This window comes from Trifolium pratense, linkage group LG1, assembly GCF_020283565.1.
Source record: "Trifolium pratense cultivar HEN17-A07 linkage group LG1, ARS_RC_1.1, whole genome shotgun sequence".
Classification (NCBI taxonomy): domain Eukaryota; kingdom Viridiplantae; phylum Streptophyta; class Magnoliopsida; order Fabales; family Fabaceae; genus Trifolium; species Trifolium pratense.
This window is the reverse complement of record NC_060059.1, coordinates 21,012,335-21,031,157: the sequence shown is the minus strand read 5'-3', so window position 1 is coordinate 21,031,157 and position 18,823 is coordinate 21,012,335. Positions and strand designations below refer to the sequence as shown.

Here is an 18,823-nt window from a genome sequence, read left to right as displayed (position 1 = left end):
TTCAGCTACCATCAATTGGTTGACATTAAAAAAGTTAGTTTGGTATGCATGAAAGAATGTTGTTTTGTGGAATACTTCTGAGATGCAAGATTGAGAATAAACTCAAGGGGATGTATATAAAACTTCAAAGGATAAAATACAAAATACATGTATCGGTGTTGAGGATAAGCCAGATATATCTGGTTTTCTCATCACATCACCTTATAGCAAGAATATAAATTACAAAATTTGGCATCCCCCTTTTTAGAAAGGAAAATGATATCATGGCATACAACAGAGTATACATCGGCTCTAATCATTCAGTTCATAGCTATACTTTGCATTTACAAATTTAATTTTCATGACGGCTGATGAGTGTACAAATGTTGTCGTCTTCATTTTTCATATAGCATGCAAACTCAACTCACGGTTCATGGCTATTAACACGAGTGTGAAGTTCCAACATTTCTTGGTGGTTTGGGTCCACCGAGAGTGCAGCACGACAGTCTCTTAGCGCACTTAGGACATCCCCTTTGTGTTCATGGAACGCTGCGCGTAGATGTAAGAGGTGCAAATCAGCTTTAAATGCAATTGCTCTAGATAGCTCAGCAATGGCTTCTTGTTCTCTATGGTTGTCCATCAAAACTGCAATCAAATTCACCATATAAATATATTGTCAAGTACTAGCCACAAAATAAAATTACAAATGAGTACATCGTAAAAATATCAACCTGCGGCTCGATATCTATAAGGATACACGCGAAGTGGATCTAGTCTAGTCACCATCTCCAGATCTGCCTTTGTAAGATCACGATCACCATACTCAGACCTCTTCTCATACGCCGACGCGTTGTTTTTTGCTTTCTCAATAAGTTTGGTCATTTCCTTGTAAGCCGCTGTCTTGTCATTTTTTAGAAAATGAACACGCGCTAAACCCTGATGGGCTCGAGTGTGATGGATTTTAAGGGCTTTGATATAGCAATCAGCTGCTTGGTCCAGTTTCCCATGATCAACAAAAACACTTCCAAGATTGTTCAAGGCCTGGTAGATTAAATGCAACAAAATAATACCAAAACTCTTAAGTTAATACATAATTGTGTCACCTAGAGTCTACACACATTAGAACTCCTAAGGTCACATCATCAGAACTTTTACAAAGTTACCAAGTTACCAATAACTTCTAATTAATTTCCAAAATAGGTAAAATCGGTTTCATTTTACAAATGTAAGTTTGCACTTAACCTGTGTGGTCAATATTTCCAGAAGGTGGTACAATAGAAAAAACCGTACCTGACCTTTGCGCAGATTATCAGAAGGACACCTCAAGGCATCTTCGAGAAGTGAAATAACAGTTGAAGAACATATTGAACCTAGACCAGAGTCGGCCAATGCATATGCCTTTAGGAAAAAGGCCTCAAAAGACCTTTTAATACAAATAGACTCTTCAGCTTTTTGGAGCCCTTCCTCATAATGACCAGTATCATACAAGATCCACCCCTCATATACAAGTCGTTCGTGCTCACTTGATGCATGTTGCCAAGCTAACTGTAAACTCCTCATAGCTGCCTCAGGACAATTTAGCCTAAATCATATAAATGTTAGATTCTTTTCAGTATTAAAATACATAAGGATCATAAGCAGATGAATATGTATTTCCAGATCACTTCTATAAGAGGTAAAAGCTTGGACCTCAAACGAAAAATTTATGTTGTGGATCTTTCCTCCGTGCGGTTGTTTTGATTGACATTTGACAGAGATATAGTAACTTTCAAGTGAACAAAGAATTCTACATGAACATAATAACAACAATAACAACTAAGCCTTATCCCACTAAGTAGTTTTCCTACATGGATCAAGCGATTGACGCCATAATGTTCTGTCATATATCATCTCTTTGTCCAACTCATTAATCTCTAGTTTTTTCTTAATAGTTTTTCTAGGTCTTCCCCTGCCTCTTGCGATTTGATGACCATCCATTTGATACTCTCTCCTTACTAAAAAATCCATAGGTCATCTCTCCACATGCCCAAACCACCGAAGCCGAGTTTCCACCATCTTTTCTACGATAGATGCTACCTCTACTCTCTCTCAAGTGTTGTCAACTGTTGTCATTCCTAATCCTACGTAGTCTAGTCTTACCACACATCCAACACAACATTCTTATATCTGCTATGCTTATCTTATTCTCGTGTTGATTTTTTACTGCCCAACACAGTGGCGGAACCAGAAGCAAAACAAAAGAAGGCATGTTTCAAACACATGACCTTCACCTCATGAATACTATACAAGCTTAAACTTCTAACCGCTGAGCTAACGCTTTACGTTGGTTTCTTTTTACTTTCATTCATATATATAGTATTATAAATATGTAATTTTATAAAAACCAAGGGTATTATCGTAATTTCCTATATTTTGGGGAGGGCCATGGCCCACCTCATCCCTCCCCTAGTTCCGCCACTGGCCCAACACTATGTCCCATACAATATCGCCAGTCTTACAGCTGTATGATAAAATTCTCCCTTCAATTTGAGCGGTACATGTACAAGATAACAAGAAGATAGAAAAATAGCTATTTTTTTTTTTACCAATCCTTTTAGTTATGAACTTGTGATACTTACTCTATGATTGAATATATGTATGCATGAAAAACCAATTACAACATCATATTCCCTAAGGTTCAATAGTGGATGGAGTTAAGTATAATTCAAGAATTTTGACAAGTATTAACAGTTACAGAGTTACTGCACATTCATATCATACCTGAGGAGAAGCAGTGACTGCCTGAAGTATAGAACACCTTTTGCCGCGTCAGGCTCAAGCATCTGATAAATAACAGATAAAGACTCAATATCATCAACAGCAGACCAACAGTCATATAATTGTGCCCAACAATCTGCCGTTGTCAAATGTTCAACATGCTCAAGCACAAGAGTGCGGAGCTGAGATGCAGCTACGCGTCCCTCAAACATTCTATAGTGTGGACATAGAGTAAGAATTGCTTGAACATCGCGAAGGGCTGCTTTGTAGTCCTCGAGAGCCAGGTAGATAAAAAATCGTAGTTCCAAGCATTCTAACGAAAGCTTGAAGCCAAGAATCCGATTAATTTCAGCCAGTGCACCTTGAGAATTCTCTGTCCTCATTAAAGATGCTGCCCTGTACATGTAGGGATATACAAGAGTAGGGTCAAGTTCAGTTGCTTTCTCAAGGTCTTTCCACCTCAAATCACCATCACAATATAGTGATCTTTCTTGGTACATCCACCCGAGTCGAGTGACAGGAGAAATGACTGAACTGATCTTCTCATAAGATAAATTCTCATCGCCTTTTATAGAGTCGATTCGAGCTAAACCAGCAACAGAATAAATATGACCTGCTTTTACAGCTCTCTCAAAAAGACAACGAGCTTCATCGTATTCTTTCCGCAAGAGTCTTACGCATCCCAATCGGTGAAACGCCAACAGTCTCTGCTTGTTGTCTTCAGCGAAATCAGCTAACCTTTCCAGAAAACAAGCTGTTGTGTCTGAACTAGAATTAAGGTTCATAGAAACTTCGCTTAAGAAACAGAAAAGCGCAAATAAACCTGGCCCAACCATAACTTCCAATTGCTGCTTATTAGCATGAAGAAATAAATCCACCACCCGATTATCACTTAAGCAATGAGGAAGATCACGTAAAAGCTTTTGCAAACAAGAAGCTGCAAGGACAGCTGTATTTTCATCAAGAGCATATTCCATGAGTTCGACAGCATCTTCTTTGGAAGTAACTAAGGATGCAAGTCTTCTATCACAAGCGTCTTTTAATCTATCACAACAATACTTGTTGGCGAAAACTAATATCTCCAACAAAAGCTTCGGAGAGATTTGTTCAATTAAACTACCGGTCATACTGAAATAACTTATTGCCCTCATACCCGAAGGAGAGATATTGTTTTCAGACAAATCTATAGCCTCCGAAAACGATTCCCAAAATTCACCATTTAGCATTGCACGAAACGGCGTAGAGAGTTCAGAAAACTTTTGTCTATCACATACAATCTTCTCATCTCCAATTGTAAAAACAACATATTGTGAAGTATTGTTCCCATTCATCAAAACTCTCTCCTGGGAACATACCTTTACATCAGAAGGAATATGAGATTCCACATCGATAGGACCATATTCGTTTTGACGTTTACCTGTCAACAAATCAGCAATTAACTCTTCCCCTTGCTTCTCATACTTCAACCATGCCCCAAATACAATCTTCTCATGAACGGTACTTGCCCTCCGCCATGCTTCTCGGAGACTTCTTTGCATCAGTTTAACATCTCCAAGGCCTTTAAAGACCTGATATTGAAACATAAACAGATTTGACTGTTCCTGCGAAGAACAAGACTCGAGTTCTTCATGGATTTGAGCTAAAATTTCCACATAATCAACAGGTTTAAAGAATGGTAACACAGGCGGCTGTTGGACCTTGATCAGAGATTCTCTATAGTAATAAACATCAAATCAAACCACTTAATTCAGTAAATTAGCTAAAAATTAAACTTCAAAATTAAAATTGAATCGAAAAAAATTCAAAAAAACTTACATTGATGCAGAAGAGGACTGTGATGATAATTTGGGAAGCTTCCCTCTTTCAACTTGAAGCCATGATTGTGGATTAAGAGAACTTGAGTGCTCGTCTTTCGACGATTCTGCAGCGAAAAAAGTCCTCATAGGGCATAATACACGAAAAAAATCCCAGATCTCCACTACAGCAACACTCTATTCTTCAAAATCAAATCTTTACAAATTGGGGGGCAAAGGAAAATATAGAAGCAGCTTCTACCTACTGTTCACATTCCACTACTACCCCCAAACTCAAAAATACCCTAACCCCAGAAAGAAAAAACAAAACTTTTTGTCATATTGATTGTTTTTATTACTAAATAAAAACAATCAATATCAAAATTACTGTCTTTTATACCCTGAAGTAAAAAAAATGAAAAATAAGATTAATGGGTTGTTGTTGACTTGTTGTTGTCCCAATTGACAAAATCTGAGTCAAGATTTCTATTGTTCAGATATAGAAAAGCATTTAATGCTTGTATTCTAGTATCTTTTGTTTACCATCAAATACGGAATATCCAGAAAAGTGTCAAATGGGTATTAAAGTTTTGACCATGAAATGAAAAATTGAAGAAAATTAATTTTGACTACTCATAAATTGTAGTAGCACTTAGCTGGTTCATCAGATCAGCAGAGAGAGAGAGTTTGAGTTGTGAGTTGTGAGTTGAATCTGCAGAAACAAATGAAGGGTTTGAAGATGAAAGATGGATCTAACTCAAAATTTTGAACTTTAACAAAATTCTACTTTCTTCTGTTTGGTGAAAGGGAAAGTAAATTTCTTTCTGTTGGTGTGTTGGACACCATAGAAGTTGCAGCCACTATTTGTTGGAAGTGGACCTCACAGGAACATAAAAAATAATAAAATTTGATCAAAACTGAAGTTGGGTTGATTAATTGAAAATCCGAAAGTAAAAAAAAAAAAAAAAAAAAAAAATTCGTGAGCTTAGCTCGATTGATAAGAAATTGCATTATATATATGTAGGATGTCGGGATTCGAATCCCGATCATTGCACTTATTTACCTTAAAGGTGAAATTTCTAGTTATTATGTTATTTAAAAAAATAAAATGCCGTAAAAAGAAAAAATAAAATAAAATTTCAATCATCATAAGTTCATAACTTGAAGAAAAAAAAACAATGGTAGTGAATGTAGGAAGAGATTTTGCCACTTAAATAATTTGTCGAACAAGTTTTAAGTACTGTTTGGCCACCTTTTTTTTAGGTGTAGAACTTATTTTAATCATAAAGCTATAAATAATAGAAGTTTTAGATACTGTTTGACTCACCTTTTTTATATTATAAATGATAATTTTTAAACTTCAGTTAAAATATCTATGTATTTCTTTATGAAATTCTGTGTATGTACATGTGTATATATATAGAGAGAGAATGGAGGAGGGGGTGGAGAAGGAGATTTTCTACCATAGCTTGATTCTAAGTATTATATATCTCTCTTCTTTATTTCTTCTTTGTTTTAGTTACCATGACTATTTGCAGCAAACTTCCTCTTTGCGTTGAGATTAAGTTAGTTGACTTTGATCTTGAAGTAAATATGCGAGTTAGCTAGTAATATATGAAATAAGTTTCAATATGTTTATGATTTATTCTCATGTTTAATGCTATTTTGGTTCTAAACCATGAAAATGATATTTTGATTTAGAAAGTGCTTGAGAAAGACTTTTTACTTAACTCAAATAAATCCATTTGTAAACTTTGATTGCTAGACATAAGGTTAATTATACAATCGACCACATTGATGCATAAGTGATTAGTAATGATCAAGGTTATCAAAACCGGACCGGACCGATCGGTCAGACCGTGAACCAGTCATGAAAACGGTTCAGTTTTGAGCAAAAAACGGATAGGAAACCGACCGGCAAAAAAACACGTGAACCGAGGTCAAACCAGGACGAACTGGCCGGGGCGGTTCAAGCGATTTTGCAGATATTTTTTTTTTTTAAAAAAAAAAAACAGGGCAAGACGACGTCGTTTTAACTTTTTTTAAAAAAAAAAAAAATCTGAAACAAAACAACGACGTCGTAGGAATAGGAAAGGTTTTTGTTTTTCATCTGTTTTTCATTTGGTTTGAATTATAAATTTTATTTTATTTTGACTTGTGATATTTTATCTTTTTAATGTATGAAATTATGAAATATTGAGCAATTATTCATATATTTTTATTTATATATTAATTAAAATATATATTTAATTAAAAACAGTTTGACCCGGTCCGACCAATTGAACCTTGAACCGGTGAGCTCGCCGGTTCGATGACTGGTCCGGTTCTAACAACCTTGGTAATGATATTTAATCCCAAAACAAAATTTTAACTTATATTTTCAACATCTTCGCTTGTTATATGTAAACAATAACAATTTCTACAATCTATCTTAAAAACAACTAGAACAATATGACATATATACTATTGTCAGGTCTATGTGGATGTGATAATTGAAAATACATTTGATTAGGGGTGGACAAAACCCGAAGGCCCGGCCCAAACCGAAAGAAACCAGTCCAAAAAACCGAACCGGGTCGGGTGGAAGCTGGCCCGCGGGTTGACGGGTCAAAAAAACGGGTTAATATGATCTGGGATGGTCGGGTCCGGGTGAAAAATCCTGATTCGCGGGTAACCGAACCGACCCGCTACTCTCAGTTTTTTTATTTTAATTAATATATATATTATTGTTAGTGTTATACGATGTCGTTTAGCATTTCACGAGACACTCATTCATTCTCTCTTCAACTCAAACCCTAGCGCAGCTGGAAAGAGAAGAGCGAAGAATCTGAAATCAACGCCGATCCACCACCGTCGTCGCACAACCACCATCTTCGAAGAAGGTATCATTCCCATCCTTTCATTCTTTGTGTTTTATTTATATATTCAATCGTTTTCTTCGCAAAAAGAGGTATGATTTCTTTTCTTTGCAAGAGAAATCTCTGTTGATTTCTTCAATCTTTTTCATTCTTCTCAAGCTTCTCTACAAAGTTTTAACTATTTTGGATTTGGTGAAGGAGTGGGTGATAATTAGGGATCCGGTATGAGCTTCGCTCAAATCACATCGGAATTTTCGTCGAAAGGATCGTCTCCCTCGTTGTTCCTAATGTTTCTGATTTGAATTTGGTTGTAAATGGTGGTGAAAAGTTGAAAGCTTAGGTTGATTGTTTTGTAAATTGAATGAACCCAAATATGAAATAGCCTATAAAATAGGAAAATGTAATTGACTATGGCAAGAGGAAAACGTTTAACTATTTTCTAAACTACTTTTCCTATAAATTAGCCTATAAAATAGTTATTTATTAAAATAGTTACCATGTTAATTTGCTTTTTTTTAATTCATCAGATTCTTTTTTATTCCTCTGTTTACATGTATCTTGTTCATTATCATTAGTTGATTCTTAGTCATTTGATTAAGAAATTTTTAAAGAAAACACATTTAATTAGTTTCTTTTTTGTTTTGTTTTAGTTTTTATTGTAAGCATGTTTTGAAACATGTATTTTCTTTTCCCCCTATCTTATGGTCTCTTGGCAGGATTTTTGAGTTAGGATTTGTTATTCAAAGTTATTATTATTACTTTGTCTGTAATTTTTGTAGTTTTAGTTTTTGTAGTTTTTATTACTTTGTTTCCCTGAGAGTTTTGCTAACTTTGTTTCAATTTTATTTCAACTTGTTTTTGTTTTTCTTTTGTCTGCAGAGATGGAGCATGGTTGAAGGAGCATGTAGAGTAAGATCATTGTTTGTAAGTGTTAGTTTTTTCCTTTCAAGATAGTGTTTTAATGTTACTATTTTACTAATAATCTTGTTGATTTGGATTAGGGGTTTGTGAATTAAAAAAAATTCAAGCTGTGGTAAAAGTTGACACTTGAGAGGTATTAATAATGTTTATATGTGTATACTTTTTTAATTTTAGTTTTGTATTATATGTTTTGTATTTGTTCCTTATTTTATTTTTTTGTTGATTTGACTTAGAAAGATGGAACAAGGAGAAGGTAGTAGTAGTTTGCAACAAGCTGTTAATCAAGGAGGACGTAAGCGAGGAGCTGTAAATCAAGGAGGACGTAGGCGAGGAGCTGTAAATCAAGGAGGAGGTAGCCAAGAAGTGGAAGGGCAAGGAAGCGGTAACTTATCTATTTCTCATTATCTTGTGTGTGTTCAAGTATGTTTTATGTGTATTCAAGTATAATATTAAAACCGATTAATCTTTTAAAAACTGAAACCGAATTGTTTTTTTAAAACTGAATAATCTTTTAAAAAATGAAAGTAAATAATATTAACCAAAATTTTAATAACTTAAATTGAATAAAATAATTAAAACTGACACTAATTGTGATTTGGAATGTATACATTATTTCAGTGAGGGTCCAACCTACTCAAAACACACCTTCTATTTTAGATTTAACTCAACCACAAGCTACTGTACCAGCAACAACTCCGGCTGCTGAAACAGAAGCTAATAATGAAGTGACTAAAAAGAGGAAATCTAATGCAAATGGTCCTAGACAATCATCTAGAGCTTGGACCGTTTTTAATAGAATACCTGGAGGTGATCCAGAAAATGAAATGTCAGCTTGTAAGTGGTGTCACAAAAAGTATCGGTCGGGCTCTCAAAGTCATGGCACCACTAACATGTTAAATCACATAGATGTTTGCACTAGAAAACCAGTTGATGTGTTAGGTGATCCCAACCAAACAATCCTTACATTTCCAACTGTAGAGGGGTCTGGTATGGTTCCTGTGAGCACCAAATATATCTATGCCGCTTGTAGAAAGGCAGTGTCTATGTTTGTCATTTTAGATGAACAACCATTCAAGGCAGTGGAAGGTGAGGGATTTAAGTATTTGTGTCAAACGTTACAGCCCCAATTTGCTATCCCTTCTAGGCGTACAATAGCTAGAGATTGTTTTCAATTGTTCGTGGATGAAAAAAAAAAACCTCAAAGCTTTCTTTAAGTCTGATTGCAATAGCGTGGCACTCACAACAGACTGTTGGACCTCAATCCAAAATTTGAACTACATAGTTATTACAGCACACTTTGTGGATAATGAGTGGAAGTATCAAAAAAGGATAATATCCTTCATTACAATTCCTGATCATAAGGGTGAAACTATAGCTCAAAAGATTGAAGAAGTTTTAAGGGACTGGGGGATTAGGAAGGTGTCAACAATAACCGTGGATAATGCATCAGCTAATGATGTAGCTGTAGGGCTGTTGAAGAGAAAGATTAAAACTATGAATGGGTTGATGGGGGATGGGTCGTATTTTCATATGAGGTGTAACGCACACATATTGAATTTGATTGTGAGTGATGGTTTGAAAGAGAAAGACTTGTCAATCTCTAGCATTAGGACCGCAGTTAGGTATATAAAATCTTCGTCTCATAGGGCTGGTAAATTCAAGGAATGTGTCGGGTTTGCTGGAATTACTTCTAAAAAGGGTGTCTCTCTTGATGTTTCAACTCGTTGGAACTCGACGTACTTGATGCTAGAATCTGCAGAGAAGTTTGAGTTGGCATTTGAAAAGCTTGATGAGTTAGAATCGAGTTATAGGGATTATTTTGGAGATGCTGGTCCTCCTATTAGTTATGATTGGGACATAGGTAGGGCTTTTGCAACTTTTTTGAAGTTATTTTATGACGCTACTTTGGTGTTTTCATCCTCACAAGAAGTGAGTATACATGCAGCATTTCATCAAATTGCTGATATACAATGTGAGTTGCAAGAGGCTTGTTTGGATTTAAACTCCGTTTTTGCAAGTGTGGGTAAGGAAATGGTGGAAAAGTTTAATAAGTATTGGGGTGATGTTGCAAACATGAACAAGTTGCTGTATTTTGGTGTTATTTTGGATCCACGGTTCAAGTCGAGAATTATTGGGTGGAAATTTAAGGAGATGTATGTAGGGAGAGCCCAATTCGGTACTGATTTACTTGCTTCTATTGAGGCTGCTATGACCAATTTGTACAATTGGTATAAGCAAGAGTATGATAGGAAACTTAACAAACCAAGTCCTATGGTTATTGATCCTGTTGTTGATACAATTGTATGTGCTGGCCGTTATTCACGTAAGGCAAAAGAAAAAGCTTTTGACGAACATTTGGAAGAGGAGAATGCAGTTATTCAAAAGAACGAGCTACAAGTGTATCTTACTAGTCCCTGTGAAAAAAAGAGTGATACCTTTGATCTTTTGAGTTGGTGGAAACTTAATGCCGCCACATACCCGGTCTTATCTATTATGGCCAGAGACATTCTTGCTATACCGGTGTCAACAGTGGCTTCTGAAAGTGCATTCAGCACGGGAGGTAGAGTTATTGAAACATTTAGGAGCTCTTTGAAGCCGGAAATGGCTGAGGCATTAATCTGTGCACAGCAATGGTTGAAGCCTACCATGACCTCATATAAAGATCTTAATCTTGTGGAAGAAGTTGAGCTTTCTGAAGAAATTATAATAGGTATATAATCACTCTTTAATTTCTTTTATTAATTGATTGTAGCAACAATGTGATTGTTTTACTTATTTCTCATGAATTGTGTATTTTGATATTCCACAGAATTTGAAAGATTAATTGTTGGGGAAGGAACCACAAATGCATCTGCAGGGGGTGCACAGCCATCTGGAGATGGTTGTGCTTGATGACATTAGAGGTATGCTGTTTTATTTTTCTACTTGTATTATACTTGTATTTTGATCTGTTCTGACTTCTTTTCCATTGGCTGTGTTGTGCTTTGCATTTTCAGGTGCATCTTTTTTGAATTTTTTGGGGTCATACATGACTCGTTCCAATCTGTTTGGAACTTTTTGAAATACCTACTATTATTTGACTCTATGAAATGTTTTGTAAAATATTGAATGAATGGAGAACATGTTGCTGCCAAGGATTCAGTTTCATAGGTCTTGTTGTTATTAAAGTTGCTCTTTTTGAAATGGGTAGATAATTATCACCAATTCCTCCATATACTCAATATGTTTCCACACAGTGGTGAGTTATGTTCTCTATTTCACCATTCTCATTCTTCACTCGATTTTTAGAGTTTTAGAGTTAGAGTTTGTTGCTTTTTTAATTGCAATTTACTACTATTTGTTTTCTATTTGTTCTTTATTTTTTTTTATTTGGCTTAGAAAGATCAATGATTATGGATGGGACACTGCTGGATTATCTGCTGACCCAGAGGCATTTGCCAAGAACAGGGCTCTTGAGGTTAATTTTCATACTTAAAAATGCTCAAATACAAAAAAAATTAAGGCTTAAACTTCAATTTTCTCTTTTAAAAAAATAATGTTTTTCCTTCATGATGAGGTTTTATAAGACCAATAAATAATGATACTAAACTATGTTGAATAATGAAGGTGATTCATGGAAGATGGGCTATGCTAGGAGCACTAGGATGCATCACACCAGAAGTACTTGAAAAATGGGTGAGAGTTGACTTCAAAGAACCAGTTTGGTTCAAAGCAGGATAACAAATATTCGCAGAAGGTGGACTTGACTACTTAGGAAACCCAAACCTTGTTCATGCACAAAGCATCTTAGCATGGTATGCTATTTAGAAATATGTATCCCCTAAAAATAGAATGCATCATTTCTTAATGATTACAAAGCATGGTATGCTATTTGGCATGTTTCTTCTCTGATGTGAACTGCATGGACCATGATCTAATTTTAGACGAAGGAAATTTTAAGATAGTTTAGGGACTAAATTATAACTATTGATTCCTTGATTAAAATACTTAAATTATTCATTGAGAATGTTATTTTATATTTGCTGATTGAATGCAATATTTAATGTCACAGTTTGTTGATTGAATGCAAGATGAAGATGAATCCCTAGGCATGTTGCTTCTTGAATTTGTGGCTTTGTAATATCTATTAGTAGGTGTTATTAAAAATGACTCCGATCTAAAGTCATAAACCATGCAGCCATTTATTGTAATATATTATATAATATAGTTAGTTGTAGAGTCAAATTAAACAATTAGTAGGTGTTTATTATCTAATTAGTTGTAACCAAAACTTAACAGGGTTATATGTTTATTATCTCAACAAGTGGTTTGTTGAGTATTTTATGTTACTTGTTATTTATATTGTATTTTACTTATAATTAATATTGGCCAAAAGTGTCAAATGAAAAAATGACAGCAAAAAAGATCATAAATAAAAATCTATCCAAGATATAAAAAGGCTCGATTTCGACTCATCTGGCCAAAAAAGAGCAAAAAAAATAATTGGACTGTTATAAGAAGAAGAAAAAAACAAAAAAAGCCCAGTAAAACAAAAAACAAAAAAAAAGATCAATTGGGCTACAATTAGCTCAACCCGCAAAAATCCATCCGCCTTACCCGGTACCCGTCAAACCCGAACCCGTCTAACCCGATTTCCAGATTCAGTTTGATATGGGCTAGTAATCACCACCCGTGGATTGGGCCGGTTTGAGGTTTTCGGCCCAAACCGACCCAAACCGGCCCGTTGTCCACCCCTACATTTGATGCTGCTACACGGTTCTATTATGTCCATCTTTTTGTCTTCCTCCTCAAAATAATCTCTTCCATAATAGACTCGCTTGTCCATGACTACTCAACACATGTAATGTGAAATAAGGAAGAAGTAACAACTGAACCCAAACGCCTACATAACTCACTCAATAACCACCTAATAAAGAGCCTATTTCAATGCTCGAGAAAATGTAAGGTGGCAACTATGAGGTATACTCGTCATAATGAAGATAGGAGCTTTGTGAAGTCTCTTTAATAGCTTTGCGTCCAAAATCAGCCCCTTCTTTGCGCCGAAATATAAGGCCCTTTATATATGATTTTGAAATACTTACTATTACTCCCAACCTCACTTGAATCAAGAGTAACACGAACCAAACCATCATGATGATTTTAGGTCCGACTCATGACATGAATACTTATACCAATTGCTCAACCACCTTCAATGACTCCTCCAACACCATAAACAAATGTCAATCACTCTCAATGGCTCCCCGTATTATGTTTTTTCATTCGTGAGCATATAAGTGTAGGTTTTAAAACGAGACACCATGCAAGAAACATCCTCACTCTCTTCCCTTCCATTTATGCAACAATGGAAACCCGAAAATGACATTGCAAGTCTTTTATCTAAGTAGAAAACATTGACCAAAACAAAACTGTGTCTTTTCTCTACGTATGACATATGTGTTTTGATAGGCCAAAAATTAAAATATATTAAAAAAACTACTTGGTTAGATCATTCATTTCATATGAAAGCTACAGGAAGTAATTAAATTCACATAACTAAAGAATTTCATCAAAGAATAATTTGTCCAAAATAACTTGGTTTTAATTCTTAAATAAATTACTCCTACTTTTTAATCAGATTTTACTTAATTTTCGGTCAAGTTTAAATTTACAAATCTCCCTTCCTTTAAAAACTAGAGGACCACAAGATTAACCCTAAAAATAAATGCACACGAAATCAATTAGACATCCATATCGGTTGTTAGAGGAACATCTCATTTTGATTTTCTTCAGAGCATCTCCTATGGTGATACCACTTTGAATATCATACATTACTAATAAGTGGTCCATAAAATGTCATGTATACTTATGCAATTCATACAATTTTGCTACAATGGTGATATCATTTGGGTATCATACATTATTAGCAAATGATCACTTTTATATTTATTTTTTTAACTGAAATTAATGATAATAAATTGATCTCTTCAATTTTGATACTTTATATGTCACATCATTGAATTACAATGATAAAAAATTAGGGTGTGTTTGATTTGTTAAAGGGTAAGTACTGAACAGAACAGTACAAGACAGAACAGCACAACACATGACAGAACAGTACAAAACAAACTTTTGGGATATTGAACATTTTTTTGTCTTATACGATATTTTGTTAATAAAATGGTATTTTGGCATTTTAGACAACTTGTACTGCGGACAAAAAGTTGTGCTGTGGTTTAGTGAGGTACAAAAAATTCGGTTTTTGTCCTGTCCATTGCTTCCCAGTTTGTCCAGTTCCTGAAACAGTTTTACAATCAAACACAGTACAACTACAGTTGTCCTGTCCAGTCCCTTATTTTTTAGCGAATCAAACGGACCCTAAGGAGAAGGTTAACTTGTGCCCTTAAGGCACATGTTAAGGAAGCAAAAATAGAAATTATTAAATGCTAATTTGTGCATTTTGACTTTTGAAACGTGTGTTTGATTTGTTAAAGGGTAAGTACTAGACAGACCAGTACAAGACAAAACAACACAACATATGACAGAACAACACAGAACAAACTTTTGAGATATTGAACATTTTTTTGTCTTATACGATATTTTGTTAATAAAATGGTATTTTGGCATTTTAGACAACTTGTACTGCGGACAAAGAGTTGTGCTGTGATTTAGTGAGGGACAAAAAATTCTGTTTTTGTCCTGTCTATTGCCTCGCAGTTTGTCCAATTCCTGAAACAGTTTTACAATCAAACACAGTACAACTACAGTTGTCCTGTCCAGTCCCTTATTTTTTAGTATATCTTAATATGTGCCCTAAAGGCACGTGTTAACAAGACCCAAAAATTAATATACGAGTTATTAACATATTATTAACATATGATACTCTACATGATACTCGGAGATGCTCTTATAATTTAAAAAGAAACATGAGTGGGCCACGGAACCCACTTTGGCATATTCTTACTTATTCTAGCGGGTGCTGATGCTGGCCTCAATAATACTACTCGTACTAAAGAAATAAAAACCAAATTTAATTTATGAGTTTAATTGCTGTGCACCGTTAGTGTAAAGATTCTTTACAGATGCATTCAATAATATCTTGCCACATCATTTTTATGAACATGACACATCATATATTTTTAAATACCATACATGATGTGTTGATATATTATTGGACGAATGTGTAAAATAATTTTACACTGACGGTGCATATAAATTAAATTCTATTTAAAAATACATGATGTATCACATTCATTAAATGATGTGACAACGCATCATTAGATATATGTGTAAAAGAGGAGTGCTAGCAACACACTCTTTCACAAACACACTCTTTCACAAACACACTCTAACACACTCTCTTTTATTGGTTGAAATTCACATGGGTCCCATAAAAAAAAATGTGGACTCATATAACTTTTATGAGAGCCATATAAATTTTAACCAATATAAGAGAGTGTGTTTGTTAAAGAGTGTGTTGGTAACACTCCTTATGTGTAAAATAATTTTACACCGACGATGCACAAAATTCGTCATTTAGTCAAAGTCTTTTAATCGCCGTTGGAGGAATCTAGAAATTTCCAACCGTTCGCGTAAGTAAGGTATGTATCGCGAAGACGCGAAGTTTCTTTTAACTTCTTTTAATTAATTAACAAAAAATAGTAATAATTATAGTTAATCAATAATTAATTAATTAATCCCACGACATAAACCACATGGCGGTTAATTATTTATTATAAACTCCCGCAAAAACAATTTCGTTTAATCTTGCCACACGCAAACAAAACAACAGATCCAAAATCCCTAAAACCATTTTCTCACACTTTCCTTCCATTTTCCCTCACTTTCTCAGTCAAGAAACTTCACCGGAAAAACAAACAACTCAAAGATGAGGAATTATCAACTATACGGAAAAACCGATTTGGAGAGCGGCGGCGCAAGGCCTCTTTATCCGATGATGCTCGAAAGCCCCGAACTCCGGTGGTCTTTCATCCGGAAAGTCTACGTCATCATCGCCATCCAGTTACTCGCCACCATCGCTGTCGGCGCCGTCGTTGTCACCGTTCGTCCCATTTCCGTCTTCTTCGCTACTACCGGCGCTGGATTGGCTCTTTACATCGTTCTCATCTTTGTCCCTTTTATCAGTGCGTTTTCTTTTATCCCTAATTGATTTGGATTCTAGAACTTTCTTTGTGTTGAGTTTTTTTCTCTAACTAACTATTGTTGATTTTTGTATGTGAATGAATTGCAGCGTTGTGCCCTCTTTACTCTTATTATCAGAAGCATCCTGTTAATTACATTCTCCTAGCGATTTTCACTCTTTCTCTTTCCTTTGTTATTGGATTGAGTTGTGCTTTCACTAGCGGTAAGATTCTATTAACTTCATTTCTGTTTTTGTTCTCTTGCTATTCATTCCTTTGTTTGTTATTGTTGTTCAGATTGAGATGATTGTGTTTTCCATATTGTTTTCAATTTGGGATTGATTGGTCAATCTGTAATAATTTAAGGTTATTTTGTTTAATTGCTTGAACTTGGAACTTGATTTTGGACTGCTTAGGGTTTTACACTTTTACTAGTTACTCTAATTAGGAATCGGAATTATTCTAACTAGAACTAGAATTAGAAATTTAGGGACATGTTGTAGGTTGTGAGTATTCAAAGACCAATGCTTGTGTTAATGGGTTGAAGTGATCAACTTTCAAAACAAGATTATTTTCCATGGTTACTTTTTTAATTTTGGTGGTTAGTTCATTCCTTTCATTTAGATTGGTGATAGGAGATTTCGTTCTTTTGGTGATACGGCAGTGTTTGTATAGCTACAAATTGTGTTATTTAGTGAAATAAAAACCGATTTGTAATTTGGGGTTAGGAATTTGCTGCCTTGCTATTTTGGCTTGTGGTTTGCTCTTGTTGCATTTTATTTATCATTGAGCATTGACAACTTTTATGTGGAGTGCATTTTTTTCTAATCAAAATTGGGATTGTATACAGAGAAAGTAATTCTGGAAGCTGTTATATTGACTGCTGTGGTGGTGATCGCGTTGACTCTTTACACATTTTGGGCTGCAAGTAGAGGCTATGATTTCAACTTCCTTGGCCCCTTCTTGTTCGGTGCTATCCTAGTTCTTATGGTCTTTGGGCTGATCCAGGTATTATGATCTTCAAACTTCAAGGGTATTATTTCACCATTTAATAGTTTTGATTGAATTCTCATAATGTGTTTCTGTCTGCAGGTTTTCTTTCCATTGGGCAAGCTATCTACAATGATCTATGGTTGCTTGGCAGCAATTATATTCTGTGGCTACATCCTATATGATACAGATAACCTGATCAAGAGATACTCCTACGACGAGTTCATTTGGGCTTCTGTCTCGTTGTATTTGGACATCATCAACCTTTTCCTGTCTCTGCTCACTATTTTCAGAGCTGCTGATAGTTGAAATCCTTGTATTCCTTGGTACATACTAGTTTTCTGTGGGGTGGTGGGTGGTTTTTGAAAACAATTTCTTATCTGGTAATAAATATTTCTGTGGCTTCCTGGTTACCCCTGTTTCTAGACGTTTGTACTGGATTATTACTGTTAATGCTGTTAATACATACTGTAGTTGACTAAAGAATTTATTTTGAATTGTAAATACTTGAACATTGTTCCCTTGATTCACGTGTTCTTTAGTATGTTGTGATTTTTAGTTGATATCTGAGAATACCTTGACTGGTAGATGCTTGAAATGATTGGTTTGGTTCAGCACTCTCCTAGAGTGTTCAAATTCGAAGCTACTGTTAAGAATGCTTGGGCTTGATCCTTTCTTTTGAAATCGGAGGGACAAACTAATATCCCCATTTTGTTTTTGACTAGATGGAGTATAATATTTTTTCATGGGTCATACTAAACGGTGAACCCGGGGCACTAGTTAAGCATACTAAAAAAAGAAAGAAATAACAAAATTAATGATGAGAGATAATAACTTTTTACCAAGGTTGTCAGAACCGGACCGGTCATCGAACTGGCAAGCTCACCGGTTCAAGGTTCAATTGGTCGGACCGGGTTCAATCGGGGTCGAACCGTTTTTAATTAAATATATATTTTAATTAATATATAAATAAATATATATGAATAATTGCTCAATGTTTCATAATTTTACACATTAAAAAGATAAAATATCACAAGACAAAATAAAATAAAATTTATAATTCAAACCAAATGAAAAATAGATGAAAAACAAAAGTCTTTCCTATTCCTACGACGTCGTTGTTTTGTTTCAAATTTTTTTTAAAAAAAAATAAAAATTACAGCAATTTCCTGACTACGTGATTGCGTGTGATTGCATGAAGTTAACAAAATCTAGGTGTGGAATTTGGCCGAGTATAGACAATGAAGAGTATGATTATTATTTGATCAAGGAGAAAAGGGATTCAGGTCCATTGCTGTAATATATGACACGGTTTACCACTATTTGCCCTATTTTATTTTTATTTTTAAAAAAAACTGCAAAACCGCTTGAACCGCCCGGCCGGTTCGCCGGTTCAACCCGGTCCGAC

General features: G+C 35.0%; 2 protein-coding genes across 2 annotated transcripts; one reads left to right on the top strand and one right to left on the bottom strand.

Moving 5' to 3' along the window:
• Positions 1–90: 90 nt before the first annotated feature.
• On the bottom strand, positions 91–5,438 carry LOC123902682 (ETO1-like protein 1). The gene is made up of 5 exons (XM_045952469.1): positions 4,552–5,438; positions 2,740–4,449; positions 1,270–1,561; positions 711–1,020; positions 91–624 (listed from the first exon to the last, which is right to left on the bottom strand). The coding sequence occupies exons 1-5, from the start codon at positions 4,677–4,679 to the stop codon at positions 404–406; spliced, it is 2,661 nt and encodes an 886-aa protein (XP_045808425.1). The 5' UTR covers positions 4,680–5,438; the 3' UTR covers positions 91–403.
• A 10,518-nt stretch (positions 5,439–15,956) lies between these two features.
• Positions 15,957–17,980, top strand: LOC123902696 (protein LIFEGUARD 4-like). The gene is made up of 4 exons (XM_045952483.1): positions 15,957–16,428; positions 16,536–16,649; positions 17,276–17,433; positions 17,518–17,980. The coding sequence occupies exons 1-4, from the start codon at positions 16,173–16,175 to the stop codon at positions 17,722–17,724; spliced, it is 735 nt and encodes a 244-aa protein (XP_045808439.1). The 5' UTR covers positions 15,957–16,172; the 3' UTR covers positions 17,725–17,980.
• Positions 17,981–18,823: the final 843 nt, after the last annotated feature.

Bases quoted from the DNA above. Each gene is read 5' to 3' on its own strand.
- LOC123902682 (XM_045952469.1), bottom strand. From the start codon at position 4,679: ATGAGGACTTTTTTCGCTGCAGAATCGTCGAAAGACGAGCACTCAAGT. The intron at 1,021-1,269 runs GTACGGTTTTTT...TTAATCTACCAG, and splicing joins ATAATCTGCGCAAAGGTCAG to GCCTTGAACAATCTTGGAAG. The intron at 625-710 runs GTTGATATTTTT...ATTTGATTGCAG, and splicing joins TTATAGATATCGAGCCGCAG to TTTTGATGGACAACCATAGA.
- LOC123902696 (XM_045952483.1), top strand. From the start codon at position 16,173: ATGAGGAATTATCAACTATACGGAAAAACCGATTTGGAGAGCGGCGGC. The intron at 16,650-17,275 runs GTAAGATTCTAT...GATTGTATACAG, and splicing joins GAGTTGTGCTTTCACTAGCG to AGAAAGTAATTCTGGAAGCT. The intron at 17,434-17,517 runs GTATTATGATCT...TTCTGTCTGCAG, and splicing joins TGGTCTTTGGGCTGATCCAG to GTTTTCTTTCCATTGGGCAA.